Source organism: Sinohyriopsis cumingii, chromosome 12 (genome assembly GCF_028554795.1).
Source record: "Sinohyriopsis cumingii isolate HCF-2022 chromosome 12, ASM2855479v2, whole genome shotgun sequence".
NCBI classification, from domain to species: domain Eukaryota; kingdom Metazoa; phylum Mollusca; class Bivalvia; order Unionida; family Unionidae; genus Sinohyriopsis; species Sinohyriopsis cumingii.
In genome coordinates, this window is record NC_142972.1 from 9,463,868 (window position 1) to 9,486,743 (window position 22,876).

General features: G+C 34.1%; 1 protein-coding gene across 3 annotated transcripts in view; it reads left to right on the top strand.

The window, feature by feature from the left end:
* The window catches only part of LOC149785987 (CAAX prenyl protease 1 homolog), a 58,052-nt gene that overhangs the window by 6,323 nt on the left and 28,853 nt on the right, over nt 1-22,876 (top strand). For all 3 annotated transcript variants that reach the window (XM_089976253.1, XM_089976254.1, XM_089976255.1), the window contains exons 2-6: nt 2,887-3,005; nt 8,160-8,306; nt 19,069-19,155; nt 21,763-21,879; nt 22,611-22,763. In XM_089976253.1, the coding sequence (XP_089832379.1) occupies nt 2,887-3,005; nt 8,160-8,306; nt 19,069-19,155; nt 21,763-21,879; nt 22,611-22,763 (623 nt within the window). The remainder of the gene's footprint in view (nt 1-2,886; nt 3,006-8,159; nt 8,307-19,068; nt 19,156-21,762; nt 21,880-22,610; nt 22,764-22,876) is intronic.

Here is a 22,876-nt window from a genome sequence, read left to right on the forward strand (position 1 = left end):
AAAGGATGCAACTCATGAAATCCAATAGATGTCGCTACGACAAAGCACCAAAATATCTGTTTGATCCACCAAGGTGTAGACAGGATTATCATATCGGAACCTTCGCTAGCAAAGATGCCGTGATATCTCCTTTCCAAACAAATAAGAATATTTTTATAAAGTGCATTTACTCTTTCTGTACTTAGGAGGCAGTTGTTTTTGATTTTTGATGATACTTTAAAATGTTGACAGTTCTATTGGCAAGTTAAAAAAAAATCACTGGTTGAGAAATTTTCATGAGTAACCGGCATTTCCTTTCATAATATGGTACCATTTTCATAATACCCCATGCGTAACCTCATTTCCCTATTGGTAACCTCACTAATCTGATCTTGTCTGCCAAATCTTGATTTCAAACAGTTATTAGCTTGGAAAACCTGACTACAGCTGTAGCATATTTAATCAGCATGTAAATACCACTATAAAGCCATGTGATTCTTGGATAATGGAAGTGAGAACTAAAACTCAACATAATTGCTTACCCAGTGGTATTAATTGATAATGGAATATAGTACTGCACTTGTTCATGAGATCACAGTCATCAAGTAAGTGAACAATACAGATTACCGTACAATCATCAGGCATAAGTTTTATTTTATTACGAGGTTTAAGAAGGAAATATCTGTCTTTGTCAAGGTTATTTATCTTCTAACTTGTTAATTCTAACACACATATATGTAATAAAATTTAAACAACTTATATCACTAGCGCATGCTGCTTTAGTGCAATTCATCTGATGTACATTCATTTTTAATACTGACGATCATGTAATTGTTTAAAATCTTTCTTAATATGGGGTCATATATGTTTTAATACATGATCTCGTCCCCAAAATGAAATATTTTTTACACATTATTTTCCTTACTTGATGGAGATTTTTTTCCATACAAAATATTATGTGACATATGATAAAATGATTTGGATGACATAATCCATATACAACTCAATTTGGAGCATAAGACAAAGCTAAGATTTTCTGATCAAAAAGTATCGTCTTAAAGGCTGGCAAATATGGTAACCACATAGTGCATTTTTCAATGGACAACAAATCTTTGTAACTGTTTATGAATGCATTGTGCACTGGGCAACAAATCATGTAGCCTTATGCCTCCAATTTTCACTGGACAATGAATCTCTCTACTTATATCTATCCAGGAGTCATGAGAGCTACTATTGAAAACTTTTGACACATTCACTGGCAGTATATACATTGCATGACGGTGTGATTGGATGTTGCTGTAAGTGTCTGGTTATTGCCTGGGCAGTGAATTATGCAAATGTTAATTAATGCATATTATAATCACATTCGGAAAAGTGTTTTAAATATTAATAAAGTAAGCATTTGTCAATGAAACAACACCAGAAAATAATAACTTAACATGGTTTGATTTATGATTTTACAGACATTACCTGTAAATCAAATTGATAGGTCCAGTACTGATTAATATATGTCAGTTTTCAGTTTCCTGCCCTAGTCTTCTTGTCTTCAAACTTGGTGATAAATCATTACAAAGCAATGGCAATTCATTTTATAGCAATGCCTTTATTGAGGGCTATATGTGCAATCCCAGGACTTCTTGTTGGAAAAAGTCTAAAACAGTATGAATCGTGTCAAACTTGATTTAAAGTGATGAAAGAAATCTTAATAAATTAATTTGATATTTCATTGAAAGTGACTTCACTGAACAGCACTACTAATTATACCTGCATCTTCTCCATTGTATGATCTGACTACCAATCAAGCTTGTGTCCTTGGAAAGTTGTAATATCCAATGATGATGAATTGTTAGCAGCGCAGGTTAGAAATGTAAGTTTCCTTCGATCAGAAAGATAGCATTGTCAGTAAGACCGGTTAGAAATGTATGTTTCATGCCATGTGTAAAATAGTATTGTTAGCAAGATGGGTTAGAAATGTTTATTTCATGCTATGTGCAAGATAGCATTGTTAACATGATGGGTTAGAAATGTATGTTTTGTACCATGGGTAAAATAGCATTGTTAGCAAGATGGGTTAGAAATGTTTGTTTCATGCTATGTGCAAGATAGCATTGTTAGCATGATGGGTTAGAAATGTTTGTTTCATGCTATGTGCAAGATAGCATTGTTAACAAGATGGGTTAGAAATGTATGTTTTGTACCATGGGTAAAATAGCATTGTTAACAAGATGGGTTAGAAATGTTTGTTTCATGCTATGTGCAAGATAGCATTGTTGACAAGATGGGTTAGAAATGTATGCTTTGTACCATGGTAAAATAGCATTGTTAACAAGATGGGTTAGAAATGTTTGTTTCATGCTATGTGCAAGATAGCATTGTTAACAAGATGGGTTAGAAATGTATGCTTTGTACCATGGTAAGATAGCATTGTTAACAAGATGGGTTAGAAATGTTTGTTTCATGCTATGTGCAAGATAGCATTGTTAACAAGATGGGTTAGAAATGTATGCTTTGTACCATGGTAAGATAGCATTGTTAACAAGATGGGTTAGAAATGTTTGTTTCATGCTATGTGCAAGATAGCATTGTTAACAAGATGGGTTAGAAATGTGCTTTGTACCATGTGTAAGATAGCATTGTTAACAAGATGGGTTAGAAATGTTTTTTCATGCTATGTGCAAGATAGCATTGTTAACAAGATGGGTTAGAAATGTATGCTTTGTAGCATGGTAAAATAGCATTGTTAACAAGATGGGTTAGAAATGTGCTTTGTACCATGTGTAAGATAGCATTGTTAACAAGATGGGTTAGAAATGTGCTTTGTACCATGTGCAAGATAGCATTGTTAACAAGATGGGTTAGAAATGTATGCTTTGTACCATGGGTAAAATAGCATTATTTTCGTTTCAGACTTCGTATCAATAACAGCCATCATGGAGCTTAACATAAGTCCTGATACAGTGTTCTACTCAGTGCTCATCTTCATGTGGATTGTTTATCTTTGGGAAGAATACATGTCATCTCGACAGGTAGGGTGTATGCTACCTTGATTTACAAAGTTTAGGACCCAGGGGCTAAGTCTCTTTGGGTAGGGGTCTAACTTAGGCTAAATATTATTTGCATGTCCAAATTTGTCTTTTCATTCCAGATGAGTGTATATATGGTTATGGGGTGGATGTATAAGTAGTTTCCAAGCTATGACCTTGGGGCTAAGTTACACATTTCCAAGCTATGACCTTGCAGCTAAGTTACACATTTCCAAGCTATGAACTTGGGGCTAAGTCCATAGTTTTCAAGCTGTGAACTTGGGGCTAAGTTACACATTTCCAAGCTATGACCTTGCAGCTAAGTTACACATTTCCAAGCTATGACCTTGAGGCTAAGTCCATAGTTTCCAAGCTATGATATTGGGGCTAAGTCCTTTGGGATTGGAATGAGCCCTTGTTAGTTGCAAGTATGTATTTGTCTTTTTATGCCTAGTAAGTGTATATATGGCTTTATCATGGAGAGCTTAATGTATATTATCTTGTAGTTTTTCACCCAGGGAAAGGGAATAGTAATCAACCTCGTGTTATGATGCTTGAAATTTCCATGTCTTGATCAAAATTGTACATTAAATGCCCAAACCTTGATCAAAATGGTACATTAAATGCCCATTCCTTCATCAAAATGGTCATTAAATGTCCATACATTGATCAGAATGGTACATTACATGCCCATACCTTGATCAGAATGGTACGTGAAATACCCATACCTTGATAAGAACGGTACATTAAATGCACCTACTTTGATAAAAAATGGTAAATAAATTTTCCTATCTTGATACAAAAAATGGTACATAAATGGTACATTAAATGCCCAAATCTTGATCAAAATGGTACATTAAATGCCCATACCTTGATCAGAATGGTACATTAAATGTCCATACCTTGATCAGAATGGTACATTAAATGTCCATACCTTGATCAAAATGGTACATTAAATGTCCATACCTTGATCAAAATGGTACATTAAATGCCCATACCTTGATCAGAATGGTACATTAAATGTCCATACGTTGATCAGAATGGTACATTAAATGTCCATACGTTGATCAGAATGGTACATGAAATGCCCATGCCGTGATCAAAATGCTGTATTTAATGCACATCTCTTGGACAAAAAAATCTTCTAATTGTAAAATTATAAATTCTACAAGGAAAGTTAAGTTGACTTGTGAATTTCTAAATATTTATATATGTACTTTGCAGAAGTAAAAACATTGATATGGTGTTTTTCCATTGAATACAATCCCTGATTACATTAACGTTTGGGATATAAGCCTGCTATCTCCTGAATCCAACCCTAAAAGTTGAAAAGTTGAAAAATCATCTTTTATGTGTATGTTGAATAGACAAATGGCAATAACTCTTGCCCATTACCTCCTCTTGCTGTCAAAAGGTGTAGCTAGTTTTTAAGTTTCATTTTCATACAGTCAGCATCATACAAGAACCTCCCAATATAATTCAATGAGAATTTTAATTGCCAAACCATAAATTTGAATTTATCTTGTGCATTAATCATTCCTTTATTGAAAAATTCCACTCTTTTAGTGAATTTGTCACATTCTTGGACTTTGTCTGTTTACACCACTTTGTGTGTGCAGTTTGGTCTAAGGATGTATGGTCTGCTATGCTGCATAACTCAGCCAATGGCAAAGAAAAGAAATCTTGTAAGGACAATACAGACATATGAAGTATTTTTTTGAGACAGAATCTCATACAAACTTTGTCAGGGATGTTGCTGGGTCTCCCACCCCAAAGATGTATATAACCTTCAGCTGCTAACACTTCTCTGGAAAAAAGGAGCAAAACAGTGACATTTTGCAGTCAATTTGCAGATTCTGCCTTTGTATCCTTTCTTCCACATGTATTTCTGGCACACTGGGGAAGTGTCCTTCCAGTTTTAAGCAGCCCAGTGGGTGTAAGTCCCCCCTGCACGTCTGAGCATTGCCTTTTGATCTGTAAATCCAGACAAATGTTTTTTTTTTACTGATCCATTTGGTGTATCAGATAATGTTACACTGCCCTGTTCCATCCATCCAGGACTGATAGATCCATCCATCCAGCTGTACCTATGGCTTTATCTTTTTTTTTTACTGATCCATTTGGTGTATCAGATAATGTTGTACAGCCCTGTTCCATCCATCCAGCTGTACCTATGGCTTTATCTCTCTACAACTACAGGGATTTTAATGAATGATCCATTCATCTTTCCATGGAGCGGACTGAATTCAGCTTAAGGCCACCATCATTACGCTTTTACAGAACACACTGACACCTTCCATGCTGAAATCCTGACTTTGGAGTTTTTAGTGGTCTGCATATCTACAGAATTTTTTACAAAGTGAATAAGAATGTTTTTCATAGCACAATGAAGTTGGTTGGAAATAATGTTGCCATGCATTCAATGTTAGACTTCGTGTCATTGGCAATTGTTCTAATGGCCTAAAAATTGGACAGTGAGCATGCCTTGGAGTGAACAGATCAAATTACTCAGGTTATTAACAAGGAAGCTCATTCTTTGGTGAATGTACTGCCCACCTCTTTGAATCTTGATCTTATCTGACATGTCATATGCAACTCCTTGGATTACTCATTGTGGCTGTGGACTTGGTCCTACTGACGTGTCATATGCAACTCCTTGGATTACTCAGTGTGGCTATGGACTTGATCCTACTGACATGTTATATGCAGCTCCTTGGATTACTTGGTGTGTCTGTGGACTTGATCCTACTGACGTGTCATATGCAACTCCTTGGATTACTCAGTGTGGCTGTGGACTTGACCTTATCTGACATGTCATATGCAACTCCTTGGATTACTCAGTGTGGCTATGGATTTGATCCTGCTGACATGTCATATGCAACTCCTTGGATTACTCAGTGTGGCTGTGGACTTGACCTTATCTGACATGTCAAATGCAACTCCTTGGATTACTCAGTGTGTCTGTGGACTTGATCCTGCTGACCATTTTGTATGCGACCTTTACAGATGATCTTGTTGGCTTAATGGCACCCTTTTTCCGGTCCACTTGATCAAAAGGTCAGCATTAGGAACGCGGTACAATCATCCCTGTGTCAGTGGCACAATCACGGTTGGCTCACAACAGGTATACCTCTGGAATAGCCCCACTTAGAAGTGACAGTACATATCAAAGTATTGAACTTTTTTGTAAGGATTTCAGATAGGACTGAAACTTAACATTGCCAAAACAAAAGCAGTTTGGATAGGAAGCAAGAAGTACAGTGTAGAAACATTTCATTACAGGTTGGATAGGAATCAAGAAGTACAGTGTAGAATCATTTCATCACAGGTTAAAGTTACAGTGGGCAACTGAATTTATATCATTGGGTGTAAAGGTTTTGGTGAGTTTGGATAAAATGATAAAAATGAATTTTGATAATAATTCAGAAATGATTAAAACTTGTTTAAAACATTGGGAAAAGCAATCCTTAGCACCAGTTGGTAAATTAACAGTTTTGAAAACCTTAATTATTCCAAAGCTTTATCACTTGTTCTTATTATCAAATCCTCAACAAAATTTTATCAGTGAATTAAATGAATTATTTTTCACCTTTTATGGAAATTAAAAATGGACAAAGCTTAAAGAGAGGTTATGATTCAAACTTTTTTTTAAGGTGGCTTGGTGATGATGTAGATAAATTTATATTATCTTTGAAAATAATCAATTTTTTAAAATATAAAATATGTGAGATTAAATGCCTGTTCTTATTAGAAGATGAAAATGAAATGAGCTTATCCAAAAAGACAGCATATGCTTTTTTGCATAATATTTTACTGGCATGGAACTGTTAATGGAGAAAAATGTACCCTGGACAGGAGAAGATGTTATGAAAACAAGTTTTTGGATGAACTCACTTATAAGGTATAACAAGGTACCCATTTTTATAGGAAATGGTTTAAACATAATGTAAACTATATTAGAGATGTGGTTACAAATCAGGGAACTGTGATCAACTTTGATAGCTTTAAAGCTACGTATGGTCTCAGTGTGAATTTCCTTGCCTTTCAAGGTATAATTCAATGTGTAAAGTCATTATGTAACAAAACTTAATGACATTGGTTAGACCATTTATCCTTTCCATTTAGAAATTGTATTTTATAACAGTAAATGATATAAAGACTATTACAACTAAGTTTTTAAAAAAAGATGTTAAACCAACCAATGAAAAAACAACAGAATAAAATTTTCAGTTTGAATATAGATATATAGCCTGATTTATATGCTAAAGTTTTTCAAATAATAAGAAACTCAAAATTACTGTGGTTTCAGCTTTATGTTACTCATGGAATGTTGCCAATGAATTCATTTCTGGATAAAATAAGACTGTCTGATACTGATAAATGTACTTCAAGAAACAATACTGCATTTGTCTTGGGAATGTTAATCAGGCAGTGGAATGTTGGATTTGGAAGAAAGTGAACATGGATATTGTGCCAAGTACAAAAACTGTTATATTGGGAGATACAAGTAGAGATAGAATATATGAACAACCTTTTCTAAGTTTTTGTTTTCTTCTAGCCAGATGCAACATCCAAAAATGTAAGATGAAAGGGGATATACCTAGATTAGATAAAATGGGATATACCTAGATTAGATGAAAGGGATATACCTAGATTAGATGAAAGGGGATATACCTAGATTAGATGAAAGGGATATACCTAGATTAGATGAAAGGGGATATACCTAGATTAGATGAAAGGGGATATACCTAGATTAGATGAAAGGGGATATACTGAGATTATATGGGTTGAAAGTTTTTCTTAAAGACTACTATAATCAAAAAAATATATTGCAATCAAATCTGAAAAGAACGAACCATTTATGTTGATTTGGGAACAGTCGGAACTATTATTTCACCAGTAATTAATAATGATGTGGTAAAATTCAAATCCTTTTCAATAGCATCACGTCATAGTGTATAATATGGTTATTTGGGATTTAATTTAAAATACTGTAAATTCCTCATAAATTTTCATTAACAACTTTGATAATTAAATTATTTGTTAACTTTTACAAAACTTGCTGATTTCCCTTCTTTCTGTTACTTAGTTAATGACCATTTGTTGTAACAGCACAGCTTGCTATTCATTTTGACACCATTTTGTTTTTAATCACAGAGAGCTTTGTATAGAACAGTGACCCAGATCCCTGACATCCTGAAAGGGATAATGGATGAGGAGACATTTGAAAAGGCAAGGTTGTATAACCTGGACAAGAGCAACTTTGGCTTCTGGCAAGGGCTTTGGTTACAAATAGAGTCAACAGTAAGCATCATTTAGTGTTATCAATGATGGTAGAGAATAGATCCAGTTAAGGTGACATTGCATATAATGGCAGTCATGAGCAGGCAAGAAAGGGTATGTTTTCATTTACAACAAATCTATTTGTTGAATCAACAATAATTATTGCACATAACATTCAGCAAGACCAGTAGTATTACTTTCTCATTTTGAAGTTTTTTTTTTTTTAATATCTAAATTGAAAATGACAAGAACCTTATAATATTTGTCTCTAATTTAAACATTAATATTGCTGTTCCATAGCATTTTGTCTGTATCTAGGTATAATCTCTATATGGGTATAATGTATACTGTCTGAATCTGGGTATAATGTATACTGTCTGAATCTGGGTATAATGCATACTGTCTGTATCTGGGTATACTGTCTGCATCTGGGTATAATGCATACTGTCTATATCTGGGTAAAATGCATACTGTTTGTATCTGGGTATAAAGCATACTATCTGTATCTGGGTATAATGCATACTATCTGTATCTGGGTAAAATGTATACTGTCTATATCTGGGTATAATGCTTGCTGTCTATATCTGGGTAAAATGTATACTGTCGATATGGGTATACTCTCTGTATCTAGGTATAATGCATACTGTGTTTATCTGGGTATAATATATACTGTCTGTGTCTGGGTATAATGCATACAATTAGTATCTGGGTATAATGCATACTGTCTGTATCTGGGTATAATGCATACTGTTGATATTTGTGTATACTGTCTGTATCTGGGTAAAATGCATACTGTGTGTATCTAGGTATAATGCATACTGTCTGTATCTGGGTATAATGCATACTGTCTGTATCTAGGTATAATGTATACTGTCTGTATCTGGGTATAATGTATACTGTCTGTATCTGGGTATAATGCATACTATCTTTATCTGGGTATAATGCATACTGTCTGTATCTAGGTATAATGCATACTGTCTGTATCTGGGTATAATGCATACTGTCTGTATCTGGGTATAATGCATACTGTCTGTATCAGTGTATAATGTATACTGTCTGTATCTGGGTATAATGTATACTATTTGTATCTGGGTATAATGCATACTATCTGTATCTGGGTATAATGCATACTATCTGTATCTGGGTATAATGTATACTCTCTGTATCTGGGTATGATGCATACTGTCTGTATCTAGGTATAATGCATACTCTCTGTATCTGGGTATAATGTATACTATCTGTATCTGGGTATAATGTATACTCTCTGTATCTGGGTATAATGTATACTCTCTGTATCTAGGTATAATGCATGCTGTCTGTATCTGGGTATAATGCATACTGTCTGTATCTGGGTATAATGCATACTCTCTGTATCTGGGTATAATGCATACTGTCTGTATCAGGGTATAATGTATACTGTCTGTATCTGGGTATGATGTATACTATCTGTATCTGGGTATAATGCATACTATCTGTATCTGGGTATAATGCATACTATCTGTATCTGGGTATAATGTATACTCTCTGTATCTGGGTATAATGCATACTGTCTGTATCTAGGTATAATGCACACTGTCTGTATCTGGGTATAATGCATACTATCTGTATCTGGGTATAATGTATACTCTCTGTATCTGGGTATAATGTATACTCTCTGTATCTGGGTATAATGTATACTATCTGTATCTGGGTATAATGCTTACTGTCTGTATATGGGTATAATGCATGCTATTTGTATCTAGGTATTATATATAATAAAAAGTGAACATCATTAACCCAGAACTATTAATATTATATACTCCATAAATAGTTCTTCTTTATCTCATTTGTTTGAAAAAAGCATTGTCCTGTGAAATAGAGCACTTTTGTACTGTACCTTTTAGATGTTAAATACTTGTCTTATAATGGAGAGACTTCTCATACTCTTCACAGTGTCGAGCAATACTGGTGTCACAAAGAGCTTTATGAAAATGCTACCATTACTTAACTTATGTGTTAGACAATGAAATGCTGTCTTGACTTAATTGGTTTGTTAGAAAATACTACCATTGACTTACTTGGTTTGTTAGAAAATACTACCATTGACTTAATTGGTTTGTTAGAAAATGCTACCATTGACTTACTTGGTTTGTTAGAAAATGCTACCATTGACTTACTTAGTTTGTTAGAAAATGCTACCATTGACTTAATTGGTTTGTTAGAAAATGCTACCATTGACTTACTTGGTTTGTTAGAAAATACTACCATTGACTTACTTGGTTTGTTAGAAAATGCTACCATTGACTTACTTAGTTTGTTAGAAAATGCTACCATTGACTTAGTTGGTTTGTTAGAAAATGCTACCATTGACTTAGTTGGTTTGTTAGAAAATGCTACCATTGACTTACTTGGTTTGTTAGAAAATGCTACCATTGACTTACTTGGTTTGTTAGAAAATGCTACCATTGACTTACTTGGTTCGTTAGAAAATGCTACCATCGACTTACTTGGTTTGTTAGAAAATGCTACCATTGACTTACTTGGTTTGTTAGAAAATGCTACCATTGACTTACTTAGTTTGTTAGAAAATGCTACCATTGACTTACTTGGTTTGTTAGAAAATGCTACCATTGACTTACTTAGTTTGTTAGAAAATGCTACCATTGACTTACTTAGTTTGTTAGAAAATGCTACCATTGACTTACTTGGTTTGTTAGAAAATGCTACCATTGACTTACTTGGTTTGTTAGAAAATGCTACCATTGACTTACTTGGTTTGTTAGAAAATGCTACCATTGACTTACTTAGTTTGTTAGAAAATGCTACCAGTGACTTACTTGGTTTGTTAGAAAATGCTGCCATTGACTTACTTAGTTTGTTAGAAAATGCTACCATTGACTTACTTAGTTTGTTAGAAAATGCTACCATTGACTTACTTGGTTTGTTCGATCTTTCTCCAGGAGAAAGCTTGAGCAGATAAAGCCATCTAAAGCAAATAATGCAAGGGTGTGGATTATTGAGTTGGAAATTGTGCAAAAAGCCATGAAAAGATCTACAGGGGTGGGGATTATTCAGGTGGAAATTGTGTAGAAAGTCATGAAAAGATCTACAGGGGTGGGGATTATTCAGTTGGAAATTGTGCAGAAAATCAAGAAAAGATCTACAGGGGTGGGGATTATTCAGGTGGAAATTGTGTAGAAAGTCATGAAAAGATCTACAGGGGTGGGGATTATTCAGTTGGAAATTGTGCAGAAAGTCAAGAAAAGATCTACAGGGGTGGGGATTATTCAGGTGGAAATTGTGTAGAAAGTCATGAAAAGATCTACAGGGGTGGGGATTATTCAGGTGGAAATTGTGTAGAAAGTCATGAAAAGATCTACAGGGGTGGGGATTATTCAGTTGGAAATTGTGCAGAAAATCAAGAAAAGATCTACAGGGGTGGGGATTATTCAGGTGGAAATTGTGTAGAAAGTCATGAAAAGATCTACAGGGGTGGGGATTATTCAGTTGGAAATTGTGCAGAAAGTCAAGAAAAGATCTGCAGGGGTGGGGATTATTCAGGTGGAAATTGTGTAGAAAGTCATGAAAAGATCTACAGGGGTGGGGATTATTCAGTTGGAAATTGTGTAGAAAGTCATGAGAAGATCTACAGGGGTGGGGATTATTCAGTTGGAAATTGTGCAGAAAGTCAAGAAAAGATCTACAGGGGTGGGGATTATTCATTTGGAAATTGTGCAGAAAGTCATGAAAAGATCTACAAGGGTGGGGATTATTCAGTTGGAAATTGTGCAGAAAGTCAAGAAAAGATCTACAGGGGTGGGGATTATTCAGGTGGAAATTGTGTAGAAAGTCATGAAAAGATCTACAGGGGTGGGGATTATTCAGGTGGAAATTGTGTAGAAAGTCATGAAAAGATCTACAGGGGTGGGGATTATTCAGTTGGAAATTGTGCAGAAAATCAAGAAAAGATCTGCAGGGGTGGGGATTATTCAGGTGGAAATTGTGTAGAAAGTCATGAAAAGATCTACAGGGGTGGGGATTATTCAGTTGGAAATTGTGCAGAAAGTCAAGAAAAGATCTACAGGGGTGGGGATTATTCAGGTGGAAATTGTGTAGAAAGTCATGAAAAGATCTACAGGGGTGGGGATTATTCAGTTGGAAATTGTGTAGAAAGTCATGAAAAGATCTACAGGGGTGGGGATTATTCAGTTGGAAATTGTGCAGAAAGTCAAGAAAAGATCTGCAGGGGTGGGGATTATTCATTTGGAAATTGTGCAGAAAGTCATGAAAAGATCTACAGGGGTGGGGATTATTCAGTTGGAAATTGTGCAGAAAGTCAAGAAAAGATCTACAGGGGTGGGGATTATTCAGGTGGAAATTGTGCAGAAAGTCATGAAAAGGTCTACAGGGGTAGGGATTATTAAGTTGGAAATTGTGCAGAAAGTCATGAAAAGATCTATAGGGGTGGGGATTATTCAGTTGGAAATTGTGTAGAAAGTCATGAAAAGATCTACAGGGGGTGGGGATTATTCAGTTGGAAATTGTGCGAAAAGCCATGAAAAGATCTACAGGGGTGGGGATTATTCAGTTGGAAATTGTGCAAAAAGCCATGAAAGATCTACAGGGGTGGGGATTATTCAGGTGGAAATTGTGTAGAAAGTCATGAAAAGATCTACAGGGGTGGGGATTATTCAGTTGGAAATTGTGCAGAAGGTCATGGAAAGATCTGCAGGGGTGGGGATTATTCAGTTGGAAATTGTGTAGAAAGTCATGAAAAGATCTACAGGGGTGGGGATTATTCAGTTGGAAATTGTGCCAGTTTCCTAAAGCCAACCATGGTGCATGTTCCTGTTTATTCCAAGAAGCCATAAAAAACAACTGAGTTTGAACTGCAGATAAATTTCAGTGACTTGTTGCTCTTGGTAGTTCTATTTTGCATGTATATTGTGACTTGTCGCTCCTGGTAGTTCTATTTTTCATGTATTTAGTGACTTGTTTTTCATGGCAGTTCTATTTTTGCATGTATTTAGTGACTTGTTGCTCCTTGGTAGTTCTATTTTTCATGTATTTAGTGACTTATGGCTCTTGGTAGTTCTATTTTGCATGTATTTAGTGACTTATTTTCCATGGCAGTTCCGTTTTGCATGTACAGGGCTGAGCAAATCCCATAGTCCGACGTCCCGGACTAGTCATTTTTGAAGCCGGACAAGTAAAATTTTCCAAGTCACTAGTCCGGGACAAGTGCTTTTTAAAAAAGTCAGGCTAGTCCTTATTTTCATGCTTTAATCACTATATCTACCTTTATTTGGCCAATCGTACCCACTGGGCATACTGAATACTTGATCCTACCCCTCTTCGTGTATACATTTACATCCTGTTACCGCTTGACTGCATATTGGGCTAAGCGACCAAATTATCGGCAAATCAAAACACGTCAAACAAAAGAAAGCCAGTATGATCAATTAGCAGTGTTGTAAGCGGTTTTGTTGCATTGAGTTTTCTCAATCTAGATCATAACGAGCGGCTCACTATGAATTTAAACCAGTGAGTCAGTGTAATTAAATTAATGAAAGGTACTTTACCGACATCAGTGTTGGTTTCCTTTATGAACTGATTAAATGACAGTAATGATTCTTTAATTTATCATTGATCATACAGATGATTAACTTCCACGTGCGATATTGTGTTTGAAGCGAAACAATTACGCTAATTAATGAGCTGTTTCAGTTAATATTTAAAAGAGAAGATTGATGTTATGATCACTTTAGAAGTAGTTGTCAAGCAAGCTGATAGTTGCTCTGTGGATAAAATGAGTTTGCTAAATTATTTTCGCAAGGAAGGTAATAACGGCGATACGGCGAAGGTAAATTTGTTTGAAAATGGAGGGATAAAACGTAAGATGGATACTGAGTGTGCAGTAGCTATTTCTGAGTGTGAACGAGGATTTAGTTCAATGAACTTAAACAAGACTTCTTTAAGGAATTCCTTAAACCAAAAGAGTTTACAAATACTAATGAAGATTTCTGCAAATCGAAAAGAGCTTGAGGACTTTAACCCAGACACAGCTATGAACTGCTGGCTTAGTGCTGGTACGTGTGGCAGACATATACATGGACATATTTTCAAATCCATCAGCTGAAACATATATATATGAACCTGAAGAAACCAAATGTATAACAATGAATGTTTTTGAAAAATTAAATTCTTTTAAGAAATAATTATGTTGTATATTTTTTTTTTGATCTATGGATTAAGTACATACGACTCATCAAATCTCGGCAACTGATTACCATTTTGGGACCAGTGAAAAGTAAGGTGGGACTAGTGAAGTGTAAGATGGGACTAGTGAAGAGAAAGGTGGGACTAGTGAATTTTCTGAAATCACTTGTCCTGGACTAATGGTTAAAAAAAATTTGCTCAGCCCTGACGTATTTAGTGACTTGTTGCTCCTTGGTAGTTCTATTTTGCATTTATTTAGTGACTTGTTTTCCATGGCAGTTCTATTTTTTGTGTATTTAACGACTTGTTGCACCTGGTAGTTTTTTTCTCTTCATGTATTTAGTGACTTGTTGCTCTTGGTAGTTCTATTTTGCATGTATTTAGTGACTTGTTATCCATGACAGTTCTATTTTGCACGTATTTAGTGACTTGTTGCTTCTTGGTAGTTCTATTTTGCATGTATTTAGTGACTTGTTTTCCATGGCAGTTCTATTTTTTGTGTATTTAATAACTTGTTGCACCTGGTAGTTTTTTTCTCTTCATGTATTTAGTGACTTGTTGCTCTTGGTAGTTCTATTTTGCATGTATTTAGTGACTTGTTTTCCATGGCAGTTCTATTTTGCATGTATTTAGTGACTTGTTGCTCCTTGGTAGTTCTATTTTGCATGTATTTAGTGACTTGTTTTCCATGGCAGTTCTATTTTTTGTGTATTTAATGACTTACTGCACCTGGTAGTTTTTTTCTCTTCATGTATTTAGTGACTTGTTGCTCTTGGTAGTTCTATTTTGCATGTATTTAGTGACTTGTTATCCATGACAGTTCTATTTTGCATGTATTTAGTGACTTGTTTTCAATGGCAGTTCTGTTTTTTGTGTATGTAATGACTGCCTTTTTCTTTGATAACATTTTCTTATTAATGTCAAAGCCAATAATGTGAGCATGGTGTACCATTAAATAAAGAGTCATTACTTATTTTTACACAGGTAAGTATGGTTATAGAGTTGGTACTCATTCTTACAAAGGTAAATATATGTAAAGAATCATTACTTATTTTTACACAGGTAAGTATGGATATGGAGTTGGTACTCATTCTTACAAAGGTAAATATATATAAAGAGTCATTACTTATTTTTACACAGGTAAGTATGGGTATTGAGTTGGTATTCATTCTTACAAAAGTAAATATTTGTACAGAGTCAATACTAATTTATACATGGGTACAATTTGGTACATAATCAATTCTAATTTGTACACAAGTTCTGTGTTCCTGATAAGGACAGAAAAATTTCCTCTACAGGCTAGTGACACAAACTGTACAATCATGTATCCTCAATAGATGAACAACTGATTTAGAATAAACATGTGCACCTAAAGTTAACAAAAGATCTGTAATTGATTAGAGATGTTCAACAAAAGGCAGTTTTTCTTACTGTCACAATACATTTCCCTTTGATGCAATAAATAAATATAAAATGGAACAAGAATGAGTGCTTTAGATATGATGTTGAAGCAGCAAATGGAATGTAGTCCAAGTTTCCTCTGATTTTTCTGTGTTATATACTTATACAGTTATGTTGAGGTGGAAGTCACTTTTTACTGAGCCCTGTGAAGTTAAACAATCTTACATCAGCATGAAATGGATAGATGATTTATTTTCTCAGACATAAGAATTAAAAACATATTCTGTTTACTAAGAAATATCAAGTAAAAATAACATTGTTTGCTCGTATTTGACCATTTCTTACACTGCTTGCTCATATGATCCAAATTTTATGGCCTGTAGTTTCTTTGAGGTCACTGGTCAAATGATCATCTTAGGACCTGTAGTTTCTTTGAGGTCACTGGACAAATGATCATTTTAGGGCCTGTAGTTTTTTTGAGGTCACTGGACAAATGATCATCTTAGGGCCTATAGTTTCTTTGATGTCACTGGACAAATGATCATCTTAGGGCCTGTAGTTTTTTTGAGGTCACTGGACAAATGATCATCTTACTGCCTATAGTTTCTTTGAGGTCACTGGTCAAATGATCATCTTAGGGCCTGTAGTTTCTTTGAGGTCACTGGACAAATGATCATCTTAGGGCCTGTAGTTTCTTTGATGTCACTGGACAAATGATCATCTTAGGGCCTGTAGTTTCTTTGAGGTCACTGGTCAAATGATCATCTTAGGGCCTATAGTTTCTTTGAGGGCACTGGTCAAATGATCATCTTAGGGCCTGTAGTTTCTTTGAGGTCACTGGTCAAATGATCATCTTACTGCCTATAGTTTCTTTGATGTCACTGGACAAATGATCATCTTAGGGCCTATAGTTTCTTTGAGGTCACTGGACAAATGATCATCTTAGGGCCAGTAGTTTCTTTGATGTCACTGGACAAATGATCATCTTATGGCCTGTAGTTTCTTTGAGGTCACTGGACAAATGATCATCTTAGGGCCTGTAGTTTCTTTGAGGTCACTGGACAAATGATCATCTTACGGCCTATAGTTTTTTTGAGGTCACTGGTCAAATGATCATCTTAGGGCCTATAGTTTCTTTGAGGTCACTGGACAAATGATCATCTGTTACAAATAATATATGATTGAAGGGGCTGATGATAATTCAGTTGCATTTGAATAAATAAACCATGAGAATTGGTGATCATGTGACTAAGCAGTGTTGCATCACAGGCAAGTTAAATAGTGGATATCGGCTCATGCATTGACTCAAAAGCATTACAGATTATGTTTAAATTGTTATTTGTGAGAAGATAGATTATTTGCTTATTGATTTTAGGGTTTGATACCAGGTTGCCTATATATGGAAGCTTACACAAAATTACTATCTAATGCCACTTCTGTATGCTGGGGAAAACCCAGAATAAACTTTGACTAGATGAGATGATCAACCATTGGCCTTGCAGAGGTATACTCAAGTACACTGCTCCTCTAGAGCCATGAAAATGAATTTCTCTGTTGGTGGGGCCATGTTAAACTGAGACATGTACCAGCAAGGCTATGTATCGTAGTGCATAAAAGCTCAAAATAGGATATTTCATAATGTTAGTCGGTTTTATTAATAGGATATTTCATGATACTAGACTGTTTTATACATAGGATATTTCATGATGTTAGTCTATTTTATACGAAGGATATTTCATGATGTTAGTCTGTTTTATAAATAGGTTATTTCATGATGTTAGGTTGTACAGTAAATGGAACATTGCATGATGTTAGATTGTTTTATAAATATGAAATTTCTGATGTTAGACATGTAAAAAATTGGATATTTCATAATGTTAGATTGTTTTATACATAGGTTATTTCATGATGTTACACATTTTATAAATAGGTTATTTCTTGATGTTAGACTGTTTTATAAATATAATATTTCATGATGTTAGACTGTAAAAAATTGAATATATCATGATGTTAGACTGTATAATAAATAGGATATTTCATGATGTTAGACTTTCCTATAAACAGGATATTTTATTAGACTTTGCTATAAATAGGATATTTTATGATGTTAGACTTTCCTATAAATAGGATATTTTATTACGTTAGACTTTCCTGTAAATAGGATATTTTGTCATGTTAGATTTTTCCTATAAATAGGATATTTCATGATGTTAGACTTTCCTATAAACAGGATATTTCATGATGTTAGACTTTCCTATAAATAGGATATTTTATGATGTTAGATTTTTCCTATAAATAGGATATTTCATGATGTTAGACTTTCCTATAAATAGGATATTTTATTATGTTAGACTTTCCTATAAATAGGATATTTTATAATGCTAGACTTTCCTATAAATAGGATACTTTATGATGTTAAATTTTTCCTATAAATAGGATATTTCATGATGTTAGACTTTCCTATAAATAGGATATTTCATGATGTTAGACTTTCCTATAAATAGGATATTTCATGATGTTAGACTTTCCTATAAATAGGATATTTTATAATGTTAGATTTTTCCTATAAATAGGATATTTCATGATGTTAGACTTTCCTATAAATAGGATATTTCATGATGTTAGACTTTCCTATAAATAGGATATTTTATAATGTTAGATTTTTCCTATAAATAGGATATTTCATGATGTTAGACTTTCCTATAAATAGGATATTTCATGATGTTAGACTTTCCTATAAATAGGATATTTCATGATGTTAGACTTTCCTATAAATAGGATATTTCATGATGTTAGACTTTCCTATGAATAGGATATTTCATGATGTTAGACTTTCCTGTAAATAGGATATTTTATAATGTTAGATTTTTCCTATAAATAGGATATTTCATGATGTTAGACTTTCCTATAAATAGGATATTTCATGATGTTAGACTTTCCTATAAATAGGATATTTCATGATGTTAGACTTTCCTATAAATAGGATATTTCATGATATGATGTATAATAAGTAGGATATTTCATAAGGTTAGATGGAATTACACATTGTTCTTATTGGCAAAAAACTAAAATTAGATAATATCAATTAAGCAGTAATTAATTTGAACAATTTAATTGGATCTATGACCAAACCCATGTTCAAAGAGGGTCAGTGAAGGGCAACAATTTTAATTGTGTATTTCAGCTGATTCTCCTTTTTGGTGGCATACCATTCCTGTGGAGAGTGTCAGGAAGTGAGACTGCTCATTTTGGATATGGAGCAGAATATGAGGTTTGTAGAATGATAGAAAGGATTGATTGATTGATTGATTTCTAAATCATGCTGAGGTGATGTGAGTAAAGTGGATTGTCAAGAGACACACACATCAAGATGGATGATCCAGCCCAGTCTGGGTTATATTTTCAAATAAAGTGCCTTGTCCAAAGACACATCAAGGTGGATGATCCAGCCTGGTTTGGTTGGATTCAATCCTTCTGGCTTCACTTTCAGAAAACTTAAAAACTTGAGTACATGATCAACTAAATGTTTGTTCCTCTGTGAAATTTCTTTTAAAAAAATATAATTTACTGTAGGCTTCTCCATATTCATCATCAGCATCTAATTTACATGAGTCATCTCCATATTCATCATCAGCATCTAATTTACTGGAGGCATCTCCATATTGATCATCAGCATCTAATTTACTGTAGGCATCTTCATATTTATCATCAGCATCTAATTTACATAGTCATCTTCACATTCATCATCAGCATCTAATTTACTGTAGGCATCTCCATATTTATCATCATCATCTAATTTACTGTAGGCATCTTCATATTCATCACCATCTAATTTACTGTAGGCATCTCCATATTCATCATTAGCATCTAATTTACTGGAGGTATCTCCATATTTATCATCAGTATCTAATTTACTGTAGGCATCTCCATATTGATCATCAGCATCTAATTTACTGTAGGCATCTCCATATTCATCATCAACATCTAATTTACTGTAGGCATCTCCATATTGATCATCAGCATCTAATTTACTGTAGGCATCTCCATATTCATCATCAACATCTAATTTACTGTAGGCATCTCCATATTCATCATCAGCATCTAATTTACTGTAGGCATCTCCATATTCATCATCAACATCTAATTTACTGGAGGCATCTTCATATTCATCATCAGCATCTAATTTACTGGAGCAATCTCCATATTCATCATCAGCATCTAATTTACTGGAGGCATCTCCATATTCATCATCAGTAACCAATTTACTGTAGGCATCTCCATATTCATCATCAACATCTAATTGACTGTAGGCATCTTCATATTCATCATCAGCATCTAATTTACCGGAGGCATCTCCATATTCATCATCAGCATCTGATTTACTGTGCTATTTTACATATAACAGTCTATAATAATCTTGTAGGGATATCATAGTTTTTTTTTACAGATAACAGTCTATAATAATGCTGTAGGGATACCATGGTACTTTACATATAATAGTCTATAATAATGCTGTAGGGATACTGTACTATTTTACAGATAACAGTCTATAATAATGATGTAGTGATACTGTGCTATTTTACAGATAAGAGTCTATAATATTGCTGTAGGGATACCGTGCTATTTTACAGATAACAATCTATAATAAGGCTGTAGGGATACTGTGCTATTTTACACATAACTCTATAATAATGCTGTAGGGATACTGTACTATTTTACAGATAACAGTATAATAATGCTGTAGGGATACTGTGGTATTTTACAGATAACAGTCTATAATAATGCTGAAGTGACACTGTGGTATTTTACAGATAACAGTCTATAAATAATGCTGTTGGGATACTGTGGTATTTTACAGATAACAGTCTGTAATAATGCTGTAGGGATACTGTGGTATTTTACAGATAACAGTCTATAACAATGCTGTAGGGATACCATGCTATTTTACAAATAACATTCTATAATAATGCACCATGCTATTTTACAGATAACAGTCTATAATAATCTTGTAGTGGTATCATAGTTTTTTTATATATTGATAACAGTCTTTAATAATGCTGTAGGGATACCATGGTATTTTACAGATAACAGTCTATAATAATGCTATAGGGATACTGTACTATTTTACAGATAACAATCTATAATAATGCTGTAGGAATACTGTGCTATTTTACAGATAACAGTCTATAATATTGTGGTAGGGATACCATGCTATTTTACAGATAACAGTCTATAATAATTATGTAGGGATACTGTGCTATCTTACAGATAATTGACAACATGAAATATTCTTTAGCAATATAAAACATAATACATCCGGATGTAACCTAAGATATTTTGCGTGAACTTGGACATATATATTTATATTATTCTAGGTTAATCATATATAAAGGTAATCATACCAAAGGTAATCATATATAAAGGTAATATATAAAGGTAATCATATATAAAAGTAATCATACCAAAGGTAATCATATATAAAGGTAATCATATATAAAAGTAATCTTATATAAAGGTAATCATACCATTATTTCAGATTCTAAACAAACATTAAATTATAAAGAGTACATAATTGATTGGAAAATCATCATGGATAGAACTGTATTTACTGGATCGACTTTAGTTTTAATTATTGGAGGAAAACCATCAAGTTCTGTATCGATACCTTTCCTTTATTGTACCTATTTGCTCCATGAATTAAATGAATCTTTACTTTGCTTTATTAGAAAACTTGCACTTTGATAAAAAAAAATTAATTTCACTGATTGTAGTTATTTATGGAGTAATAAAACAGCAATTTTGAGACCACTGATGAAAAATGAATGGGTCATTTATACTTATTTCAACCTATTTTCTTTAACTTTCTTTTTCATTTCAGATAACTCAGTCTCTGGTATTCCTTGTTCTAGGATCCATATTCAGCACAGTGTCAGGAATGCCCTGGACTGTTTATAGCACATTTGTGGTGGAACAGAAGCACGGATTTAATAAACAGGTACACCGGCTTGTCCATAGACCTAATATATCAGTGTGTAAATGATATGTTAGACATGCATATCTATCATTAAGCTCATCAACACCAGTCCTTTGATTACTTATTGTTAAAATCTTTTCATTAAACAAACTTAAAAATTTATCATTTGGAAAATTGCTGAAATTGAACTACTTGTTCAAGAGACAGAAGCAGACTGTACTCTTTTTACCTCATAAAAATTTATCAGGTGTCACAATGGTTTACTTCACCAACAGTTATCTGAAGGTCCAGGAAATGAGGCATCTGGTGTCACAAAGGTTTACTTCACCAACAGTTATCTGAAGGTCCAGGAAACGAGGCATCTGGTGTCACAAAGGTTTAATTCGCCAGCAGTTATCTGAAGGTCCAGGAAACGAGGCATCTGGTGTCACAAAGGTTTAATTCGCCAGCAGTTATCTGAAGGTCCAGGAAACAAGGCATCTGGTGTCACAAAGGTTTACTTCACCATTAGTTATCAGAAGGTCCCAGGAAATGAGGCATGGTGTCACAAAGGTTTACTTCAAAACAACTGTGTTCAAGTCCCAGGAAATGAGACATAAGAAGGGTTGTCCAAAAAGAGTAGCACACTGGATGTAACATTACATCAAACTTGAACAAAGGTGAATTGTTTGTACATGCCATTAATACTTAATTTTTAAAGCGAATCTGCTGTTTCAATCAGTGATTGAGTTAAAATAAATTTCTTTTTTCAGACTGCTGGCTTCTTCATCAAGGACCAGGCCAAGAAGTTTTTTGTAATGCTGGCTATCTCTTTGCCAATCACAGCACTCCTGATATACATCATCAAAGTAGGGGGAGGGTATTTTTTCATCTATGCCTGGGTTTTCACCTTCGTTATGTCACTGGTGAGTTACTTATTGACTTGGACATAATATATGTATCCACCTGAATGAAAGTAAAGATATTGATCTTCATTCCACATTACAAAGATAAATTAGGGTAATTAGAAAGTAAAGAC